The sequence below is a fragment of the Aegilops tauschii genome, chromosome 6 (genome assembly GCF_002575655.3).
Source record: "Aegilops tauschii subsp. strangulata cultivar AL8/78 chromosome 6, Aet v6.0, whole genome shotgun sequence".
In the NCBI taxonomy this organism is placed as follows: Eukaryota; Viridiplantae; Streptophyta; class Magnoliopsida; order Poales; family Poaceae; genus Aegilops; species Aegilops tauschii.
Window position 1 is genome coordinate 15,095,074 of NC_053040.3, and position 11,078 is coordinate 15,106,151.

Genomic DNA, 11,078 nt, shown 5'->3' on the forward strand with positions numbered 1-11,078 from the left:
GCAGTTCCACATATGGGAAGAAACCATATACTTATTGTAAGAATGTACACATGTATGTAGAATTGCATGTCCTGAAGTAAAGATCCAGTACGATTAGATAGTGCGCACAATCCCGCTTCAAGAGGCGCCACAAGTTGGCGCCCCAGCCACTAGTGGATATAATTCAGTACTTACGCCGCTCATCGCTTCTTAATCGAATAGATTTGCTGCAATCTTCCAGCCGTACGTCGTTCCACTTCCACCTACCTTCCAACCTGCTCGTCATGTCTGCAGGACAGCACGAGAGCGACGACCATGACGCCACTGCCGCCGCGGAGGAAGGAGGGACCCTCCCTCCCCCGACGAGGCAAGGACTGTGGGTCCTGTACCGGGGCTGCTGGCTGAAGCCCCAGACGGCGGAGAGCGTCGCGGTGGTCCAAGCCCAGTTCGAGCCGCGCCCCGACGACGTCTTCCTGGCCACCTACCCCAAGTGCGGCACCACATGGCTCAAGGCCCTCGCCTTCGCCGTCACCAACCGCCTTCGCCACGGCCACGCCGTGGGCGACAGCGGCCACCCGCTGCTCACCAACCATCCTCAGCACCTGGTGCCGTTCCTCGAGCTGCCCGACCGCCGGCTCCACCCTCTCGCGGACGACCTCGACGCGCTGGCCTCGCCGAGGCTCCTCGCCACCCACATGCCGCTGTCGCTGCTGGCCGCGCGCGTGGGTGCCCTCGGCTGCCGGGTCGTGTACATGTGCCGGGAGCCCAAGGACGTGCTCGTGTCCTACTGGCACTTCGCGAGCAAGGTGCACGCGGATTTCTCCATGGACATGGCGTTCGAGCTGTTCTGCGACGGGGTCTCCTCGTACGGGCCTATCTGGGACCACAACCTTGGGTACTGGAGGCAGAGCATGACGGAGCCCCGCAGGATTTTGTTCCTCAAGTACGAGGACATGATGGCCGACCCGACCAGCCATGTCAAGATGCTGGCAGAGTTCCTCCGTGTTCCATTCTCCGACGACGAGGTGCGCCGCGGAGTCGTCGAGGAGGTCGTGGATCTATGTAGCTTCGACAAGCTCAAGAGCCTACCGGTCAACTCGTCGGGAGTGTCTGATCGGTTCGTCGGGGTGCCCATCCAGAACTCATCTTACTTCAGGACCGGCAGAGTGGGGGACTGGGCGACTCACTTCACTCAAGAAATGGCGGAGAAGCTAGATGCCATTGTTGAGGAGAAGTTTAGAGGATCTGGTCTCAGATTCTGAATTGTGATTGACATGCTTAAACAGGCGATTGCTGGTGAAATTGAGCCTGAGGTATATTATGTTTTCTCTAATAATGTGAAAGACTCTACTTCTTCTTGTCTCCCTTATCATCTTTTTAAGTTCTATTATGGAAACCGCAAACCTTACAAAGTGTTTGCCAACAGGTTTTGAAAGAAACATCAAATCAAAAGCGCAACATGGGTGTCACTATCTTTTTCTAAGCAACTTGTGTTCATCATGTAGCAGAAGCGAAAGTGATAGGTACAAGATGTCCCGATATTTTGATCAGATAGTATCAATTTTGTTGGAGGAAACTTTGACTACCTGATTAGACTGAATACTCAATGGTGTATTTTAGCATTCTCTAAACCAACTCCACTATAGTTATTGACGGTGTTGGAGACACGGTCAATCTATCCACAAAGATCAATCCACGCACAACTGAAGAATAAGCAAGAATATAATATATGCATTATAATTTGAATTATGGATATGAGACAGTGTACTTGATTAACATAGTGGGGTTCTGATGGTGCATAGTGTAGGTGCTCTTGCCGGCCGGCTCGTGTCTATGGCAAAGAGTAGCAAACGCTAAAACTCGATCAACCAAACCTCAGACCCTAACTGACATCCCAAGGGAGGTATTTAACGAGGAGCAAAGGGAGAATTCGGCCAGCCCAAGGACAGGGTAGAATCCAAACTTAAGCCAGTATGCTCCCCAAATATAAATTCTAAGGCCTTCATGTAGTCTTTTACTCCACAAATATATGGGCCTGGCCCGAAAATGTGGTGGTTCTGGTGCAACATGTACAAACGGGCAAACGGCTATGGGCAAAGTTATAAGTGTCATATTGTATGCTTTTTCCATATCCTCACGTAGGCTTCAAACTCATGATATCTCCACGTGCAACTTCATCTTTGTTCCTTGTATGCTTGTGTCATCTCTATGCTTAATCATACTTTCATGCGTGTCCCCCTTGTCCATGTTAGGTACTTTCATGCGTGTCCTGAGTAATACAAATATATTTGACTTAGGCATCACCGTATACTCATAAACACTTGGAAGAGTTCCGAGAAACAAAGTTCCTGATATTTTGAGTTGGGGTGTGTGAGCTCTATTAATTTGTCCTTGCGTTTCCTGGAACGGTCACGTGGTTGGGGTGTAATAGCAATAGGTTTGCCCTCATAAAAACACTACCATGTTTCATTACATACGGCAAACCTTTTGCTCTTTGCCAACAGGTTATGAAGGAAAAAAAATACTATACTTCTTTTATTCTCACGAATCTTGCGCTCTTTGTCAAGATTTGGGGATCGTCTTCTCAAATCAGGAGCTCGATCAAAGAGGACCATCGTGCCTAGATTAGGGCTCTCCGTCATATTTGTCCCTGGACTTTCGAGCATAAGGTGGCATTGGTCAGAGATGAGGTTGTGGTCACAGATGAAGCAAAATTTACCATCCTTTACTTAGACCGAAGTGATGGACCGTCAGATGCCTCAGATCTGACATGCTACATGACCACTGGAAGAGAGCGCGACATGCTCGCAATTCACACTGCAATGGGATGTGGGTCGTCGGTGCTGAGGGGGGGGGGGGGGGGGGGGGGGAATCTTGTTGGGCCCATGTGGCACAAGTTTCCTTCCACCTCTTACCCTTTTAAGGCCCGTTGATATTTAATTAATTATAAAAGTCTTCTAACAATTATAGAGCCTTTTTTTGGAAGCTGGGGATACTGCCCATTTTTGGAAGGATGTACGGAACACTGAGATGTTATCGTTGTCCCACCCAAGGGCGTTCTCTTACTGCAGAGATGAGGACATATCTGTCCGGCACCTGTTAGGTACTGACTCTCTGAACCAACTTTTCCACCTCCCACTTTCTGTCGAAGCCAGAGCAGAAATTGAAGACCTTCAGAAAACTACGGGTAATTTGATCCCCAGCGAGAATGCTAAGGATTCATGGCACTGTGTTTGGGGCTCCCCTGACTTCAAGACATCCAAATACTACAAACACTGCTTTTCAGAGATGCAGGTTGACATGGCTTTCGCATGGATATGGAGAACTAACACAATGCAATGGAAGATGTTCCTCTGGTTGTTGCTGGCCGACCGATTGAACACTAGGAACATGTTGAGGAGGAGACATTACAGGATTGCCACATCATGTTTGTTCAGAGATTTGCACACCCACTGGATGCCACTTGCATGCTGAAGTAGAAAATAATATAAAGATCTTTGCATCTTTGTGTATAAGATTGGCCACCGACTAACCACGACACGCTAGCCATATGCCTTGCTGAAATTATAGTGATGCGGTTTTGGTATGTTTACATTACTACAAAATATGTTCACATTAAGTTTTTTAGAGGAAGTGTTTACATTAAGTTATACGAATATTTATTTTTTCTTCCACTTCTTTTTTTTAGAAGATTTTTTTTCTTCCACTTATGAAGACAATACCTGCCCCTGCTCTTCGAGCTGTCAAATATCAAATGCACACTTCAAGAAAAAGAAGAGAAAATCGGCCTTTACAATACCCATAGAAGCCGGCCCATGATTTCTCATAGCGGACAAGATCTATAGGCCCACTATTATTGGCCTGTAAACTTGTGTGATCACGCCGGGCCGAATTGCTAGCCTTGGGCCGGGCCACCAACGAATCCACGCCACCCGTACGTTAATTTGCCCGTCGGGGAGACCACCATCGTCGCCGTCTCCGGCGTTCTAGAGCTCCAGCACGACGACTGCAAAGTCATGGAAATAATGTCAGCATAGCCCACAGGGACCAGACCAAGGCTTAGAGCTTTGAAGATGAAACAGCATGCAGCTGAGCTGAGCGAGCTTACAGTCGGAATCCGTGGTGATCCAGTGAGCCTCCTGCTCCATCGCCATGATCTCTTCGAAGCATATCTTGTGGGCGGTGGCGAATGGCGGCGGAGGGGAGCGCGGGAATGCGGCGTCCCGGCTGCTCAGGCTGTTCCTGCTGGCGCTGGACACCGACGACGCGGAGCTCATGCCGTCGAGGCCGCCGCCGTGGACGACCGAACGCCGGCGATCTCTACTCTTGAAGGTCACCACCCTCTGGAAACCGATCAAGAAAGCACGGACATAAGTATAACAATGGTCAACGAGGAAGATTCATTTCAGGCCGCTCCTTCCCGATTAATTACGTACCTTCCATTTCTTGGCGGTGGCCACGGTGGAGGAGCGGAGCTTGGACTGAGCCGCCGCCGCCGAGGACGACTGCACGACGGCGCGCCGGAGCAGCTCCCTCATCCTAGCCACGATCGCCTTCCTGCGCTCGGCGATGGCCCTCGCCGCCGCCGCGGCCTTCCTCGTCGTCGTCTCCGGCGCCACACCCTCCGTTGACGACCCCGTCTCCGACTCCGACTCCGACCCCTCGTCGATGATTGGCAGCACCCTGGACGCACACTGATCCATGTCGACCGAGAGGCCGGCCGGATCGATCGAAGCTAAACAAGCAGACAGGCAACGAAACACAAGTCGGACCGACCACGAGGATCTAGGCTAGCCTCGCGCGCTAATCAAGCAGCAGAGGGGATCAAACAAAACAGTCGGCCGCCGGCCGGGAATAGTTTACACCTGCTCGCCAGTCGCCACATGCATCGATGCATGCATATATAAGCCGGCCTGGAGAATCATCGCCACATGCATGTTCTGGCTGGCCTAGCTAAGCTAAGCTAAGCTAAGCTAGTGATCAGTAGGAATCTAAAGTGGGTGCACGTATCTAGTATACTTAATCTTCACTTGCATACATTTACTGACATGAGCAGTGGAGAGCTGCTGATGGTCTGAGGGATCGACTGATCAGCAACCGAACACGTCAGTTCAGTACGGCAAGCTGTCTAATACATCCACCTTTTGTAGATCTGCACTTGTCTGCTTGCTCTGGTGTCTGGTGAATGGAAACAATCAATCGCCACGCGTGGATTCGGTCGATCGGCTCCTTGGAGTTTATTGATGGTCACAAGAGGGGGTGGACACGTCGTTGGATGAGAAGATTAAGAGCTACTAGCTTCTCATGGTGTGCAAGTTAGAATCTATGCTACGATGCTAGGCTGCTAGCTAGCTTCGTTGGCCATGTGATGCATGGATGGATGCTGACTGGTGAGCAAGGTGTATCTTATTTAGGCTTCAAGCCCAAAGTTTGTTGGGGGAATCTAGAGGATAACTTTGCTTGGATATAGCATCTATTTTTCTCTTCTTTGGAATGGACTCGCCGATGACCGTGCGTCCGATAGACTTAGGAGGCGACCACATTGTCCTTGTGTACATGAGCACACATGAGTAAATATTTACAAGAGAAAAAAACGAGTCCCAACGCCCTCATATGAGAAGTGCGCCGTTAATGGCGGCTACCTCGCGGAGCCAAATTGACTAATGCGCACCCGTTTTTTGACAAGTTCCGTGACCAGCAGATCATACTTCTGAAGTTCTATGACTTCCAATGACATTTACTGTTCCCTACATGATTCTCTCAACCAATCGTCGGCCCTCCTTTCCCGCTCCCGTCGTTCTCATCCCGCCCTTCACCCCACCCCACGGGTGCACCTCCTTTCACCACTAGTGTCGAGGATTAATGCACCACCGATATCATGATCTGGATGTAGTCAAGGAAAATTGTAAAGGAGGGGTGGTGCCCGAAGGCATCTCGTCGGCAATGAAAGTGACACGATGGTTTTATCAAGGTTTGGGTCCTCGGATGGATAATAGTCCTACTCCCTACCTATCTATCTGTTACAGGCTAGTATACCGATATTGTTGGGATTCACCCATGATCGATTACATCAAAACAACAACCTAAAGTCTGACTCGTGCAGCTGCGCTCGTTCGCTCGCGCGAGCGCACGCGCTCCAGCCGTCAGATACACTTCCCTCAAAAAAAAACAACAAACACACGTACACAAAAAAAAAACTTTTCCAAAGGCCTGTATCACCATTTGTTTTCTTTATTTTCTTTGTCTCATGGTATTACTAAACACACGCCCAAGGCTGTGGTTACATACACATTCTAGCACACACATAGACATACTCGGATTGGGCATCTCAACATATTTTTACCCAAACTCTAAACAACACGTATAAATGGCCAGTGTACTAATCCTAGCCGGACTACTATAACTCATGCCATGCAAACCAGACTACCTAATTAGCCTAACACAAATCAAATCTAACTCAACTAGACTCAACCACTTTTTTTTGCGGGAACTAGACTCAACCACTTACTCGAGAGATTATTCATAACAATATCTCCCTATGCTTTACATGATGTCCCCTTATGCTTCTCGAATCTTTCCTCCTGAAGAATCTTAATTTTTCGACTTATCCGCTTGATCCACGACAAGGCAAATTGTTGTTAGTTTGCAACAATCTGTTCTTAATTTTGACTTGCCGAATTTATGGACAAATTCAAATATGACAGGTATGTGCTCCCGCATGACTGTATACGTTGGTGGGGCTTCGCCTGACCTTTATATAGATAGACGAAGTCTGATAGTTTGGTAGCTATCTATAGGGTATTGATACGATCAGGTGACTCAACAATAAAGGGAGACATATCTTCCAAAATTCTTGAGTCCCCGAAATAATGCCCATGTCCTTATCTCTTACGAGTGTTTGCTCAGGTGCCGTGGGCGCGGGACTTGAAAGTTCCTAGACACTCGAACCATTGATATGGTGAATTCCCATCTCATTCTGACCCCCGCGTCGCCCCCGCTCGAGCGACTCTGGTGGTGCCGCAACCCTAGCCGTCGGGGGCGTCACCTCCTTCCTCCCCTCCCTCCATCGCCTCCGTTTTAGATGTTGGGCTCTGGTGTGAGGTCTGGGCAGGCGGCCTGGACAATACTCACCCCTTCATGAAGTTGATAGGAGTAGCAATAGATGTTGTCAATATGGTGGTTTCGGACTTATTAATGTATTAATTTGTAAGGTATTAATAAATAATTAATAAAATGGTTGTATGCATCGCCCTGATGTAGAGGCCAGGGGTCATTCTCCTTTTCTAAAAGAACTAAGGCACCCCCTCCTAGCACCCTTATTCTCGTGCTTGTCCTCCACATCTGTACCGCCACCATCCCAATTCCTGGTGGCCGTCCTTATCTATAAGCTAAGCTAGGCACTTGTGAAACATCCGACGATGTTGATCTCTAAAATTCCTTCTTCATCCTAATGGTGCGCGCCTTGTTCATATCCCTTCCATTTCTTCTTCGCGAAGAATGTTGTGTTTACATCTCATAGGCACGGATCTTTCACTCATACAAGCGAGTGATTGTTTACTATCCAGATATCCTGCCATCTCTCTCTCGGGAGAGGCTAATTCGTGCTCGCGCGTTGGCGCGATCGATTTCCGACCGGCCGTTGTCTTCTGGATTAGGAAAGTGTACAGTCTCTTTGTGTTTCGCTTGATTAGGAAAGTGCTACGTGATTATATGTAAAGTGCTACGTGTCAGTTCACGGAAACTACGCCCCCCACCCCACCCTTAAAATCAGGGGGGAGAGATTATAGGTTGATTACAGGGTGGGTCCAGCACGTTTAAAAGGGAAAGTAAAAATTTGGAAAGAAATAAAACAAGCTGTTGGAAACTGATCTGTTGAGCGGGGCGATCCGCCCGTTGCGACGCGCGCGTGCGAAGGATTCATTTCGCTCTCTCTCTCTCTCCCTCTCTAGTTTACCCCCCCCCCCCCCCCCCCCCCCCCCCCCCACCCCCACACACACACACACACACAATATCTAAGAGTGGTTGTCACTCCTTTTCCCTGGAAATCACATTCTCAAATACTACTTTTACAGAAAAGAAAGTGCTCTAACAAGTATAATAGTCGCCTAAAGCATAGAGTTGAATAACCGTCATCATATTGGACTGATAAGTAATATTTTTTCTAAAAAATGATGTGTATAAATAGTGTACTAATTCCACTAAAGAAAAGGCACTAATCATAGGTTCATTTTTTGGAATCACTATTTTTTTAGACAAACTCTGAAGCTTTCTATTATATCGTCACGCCATTTACACGGACGAAAGAAAGTCCATCCGGTTGACCTAGCCAGACATGTCGGCCAGTCAGAAGGGATAAAGCATGCTTCGTGAGTTTGTAAGCCTCGACATTTGAACTCCTAAATTCATGACTAGTATTACAAGACTGAAAAGTAGCTTTACGATCTAATATTTCATGTATAACTGCTTCATAGACCATCGGGTTTCTGTCACGAATACCCTCAACGACCCCCTTGCAATCTGAAGATACTTGAATCTTCCTCTCGAAAAGATCCTCCGGTAGGTCTAGAGCCTCCCTAACGTCATGCATTTGAGTGTAGCTGGATCAGAAACTCTTTGGATTACAATGGCCGAAGCTCCAAGGAAAAGGCATGTTTGATCTCTGCATATAGCACCCGCTGCTCCATATAGTCCTCCTCTCCTGACTGAGGCGTCAACGTTGATATTTACCAAACCAGCCGGAGGGGCCATCTGTTCCATTGGTCGCTCTCTAGAGAACGCTGGGGTAGCTGTTGTTTATCGTATGGCATCCAACTCTCTAAGATACGACTGCACGAAAGCATGTGTTGTGAAAGGACTTTGATAAATCTGTTCATTTTTGGACTTTGATAAATCTGTTTATTTTTTTAGAAAAGGAGGATGACCCCCGGCCTCTGCATCTGGGCGATGCATACGGCCATTTTATTAATTATTCTCACAAGACCTTACAAAGTCCTACAACAGTAAGACTAAAGCCGCCATCTAAGCAACAAACTGTCGCTACACCTATCCAGTTGATGAAGGGGCGCAGATAGCCTGGGCCTAATACCAAACAGACATCGCAGCCAAGCCTAACATCTAAGACCTGAGACCCCAACCTAGCCACTTGCCGGGTCTGGGGCACACACTGGTCCGGCGTGCTCTCAGAGGCCGCCGCCGCCAACTGCCACCGCTCCATCTTCAGAACTGTACTGATGCATCAACCTTGCTCGGTCTAGATATCGTCGACGCCACCACGGTGCCCAACGGCACCTCCTCCCTGCGCGCAAACAGCTGAGCACGTCGCGGTCGCCACTGATACACCTCAGCGCCATGCTGCCAAGTACCACCAGCCGACACAGCTTGAAGTCCTTGAAAGATCTGTCGTGCGTAGCACCTGCCGACCAGGCATGACAAAGCGTAGCACCTGCCGGTCAGGCATGACTTGACATCTCCACCGAAGCTCTGTGCAAGACGAAGCCGCTCCACCTCCTGCCTCTGACTTCCAGCGCTGCTCCACAAACGATGCTCCGAAGAGAGAAACGACACCGCAGTGCCGCCATCGTCCGATCTGGAACACCAGATCCTAGGGTTTCCCCTGGAGCAGCACGAGTGGGTCGACAGTAGTTACACGACGATGCCTCCATCAAGGTAACGGCGAGAACGCCGCCATCGCCTGCCGTCGGCTCGGTTTTCACCGGCAACCATGTCTCCCCTACTCGCAGCCAGGACTAGATGATGGATCTCGAGATCCGATCACCAAGCCTCTGGCCGGCCATCTCTGGAAGAAGATGACCACCACGTCCACCAGTGTCACCACGTCGGGCACGCGTCGCCGCCGGCACCCCCATGGTGCCTAGAGGCCGACAAGCCCCGACGAACACCACGCCTCGCCAGCCGCCATGGCCCAGACCCAAGCACCACCAGATCCAGATCGGATCGGGGTCAAGGGCCCCAAGCCGCAGCTGCCGCGGAGGCAGCACCACAGGACGGTGCCCTGCCCTCCACCCCGCCGTAGGACCGAGTCATCGCCGGAGCTCCGCTGCGCCACGCCGCCAAGCCTCCGCCGGAAGAACTCGCGCCGCCGCCAGGGGAGAGAGAGAGACGCGCCAGGGAGAGGCCCCACCGCCGTCGGCACTGCCTGGGCTTTGCCCGGCTGTGTCCCTCGGCGGCGGCGAGGGGGAGGGAGGGTGGAGGGGGCCGGCGGCGGAGGGCGCTAGGGTTCCCCCGAGTCGCCTCAGAGAGGGACGTGGGGGACCATCCTTGCGGCGAGCTCCCCATATAGCCAATAGAGTGACCACAAACTTTGTAAACTCCTCCGGCGACAGTGCTTCATTCATCGTGAATAACCAAACCTTGGCGTTGTCATTAATGTTTGAACTCAGCCCATCAAGAATTTCTTGTGAAGATAATGCCCAAGTGCTCCTTGAGACAGTGCAGTTGAGAAGTGCATGTCTCCAAGTATCCTCGGCTCCACAAAGGGCGCATAAACTGGTGCTGGACATGTTGTGATGGTTTAGAAGAGCTGTTGTCGGTATAGATTGTTGTGCTAATCTCCATAGATTTTTTTTCAGTTTTGATGGAACCTTAACAACCCAAAGCTGTGACCACCCTTTGCTATCAGCAGAAGAATGTGAAGGCCCCCCTTGTTCATACAGCCAAGCCTAGTGACTGAGTTTTGTTTGCTAGATCATTCTGTAGGCAGAAACTGACAGTAAACTTCCCCGCCCTTTCTTCGCCCCAAGCCCAAAAGTCCTCAGTCTGTCACGTGCATAGAAGGATTTGCAAGATTGCTTCGGCGTCAATTGGAACGAAAGTCGCTCGGACCAAGTGCTCATACCATGAAGAAGTTGCTTGGATAATCAACTCTGAAACTTTTGTCGATGGGTGTTGTAGCAAGTAAGTAAGTGGCCGCTTCGGGTTTGCCCTAGGGATCCAGTTAGTACCCCATATGTCTGTGGCTTCCCCATTACCTATTCTCCGGATCAGACCCTTAACCACAATGTCACGACAATCTATAAGGGCCCTCCAAATCTGAGAGGGATGTGTGCCCAAATTTTCCTCAGAAAGAGTAGTCTCCGGAT

At 49.9% G+C, this 11,078-nt stretch overlaps 2 protein-coding genes across 2 annotated transcripts; one reads left to right on the forward strand and one right to left on the reverse strand.

Annotated features, from left to right (window-relative positions):
* Positions 1 to 217: 217 nt before the first annotated feature.
* LOC109765034 (cytosolic sulfotransferase 5-like) lies at positions 218 to 1,382 on the forward strand. Its single transcript, XM_020323824.4, has one exon. It carries the CDS (start codon positions 264 to 266, stop codon positions 1,239 to 1,241), a length of 978 nt encoding a protein of 325 aa, XP_020179413.1. The 5' UTR covers positions 218 to 263; the 3' UTR covers positions 1,242 to 1,382.
* A 2,084-nt stretch (positions 1,383 to 3,466) lies between these two features.
* LOC109765033 (uncharacterized) lies at positions 3,467 to 4,897 on the reverse strand. The gene is made up of 3 exons (XM_020323823.4): positions 4,416 to 4,897; positions 4,088 to 4,322; positions 3,467 to 3,985 (listed from the first exon to the last, which is right to left on the reverse strand). The coding sequence occupies exons 1-3, from the start codon at positions 4,680 to 4,682 to the stop codon at positions 3,966 to 3,968; spliced, it is 522 nt and encodes a 173-aa protein (XP_020179412.1). The 5' UTR covers positions 4,683 to 4,897; the 3' UTR covers positions 3,467 to 3,965.
* Between the last annotated feature and the right edge of the window lie 6,181 nt (positions 4,898 to 11,078).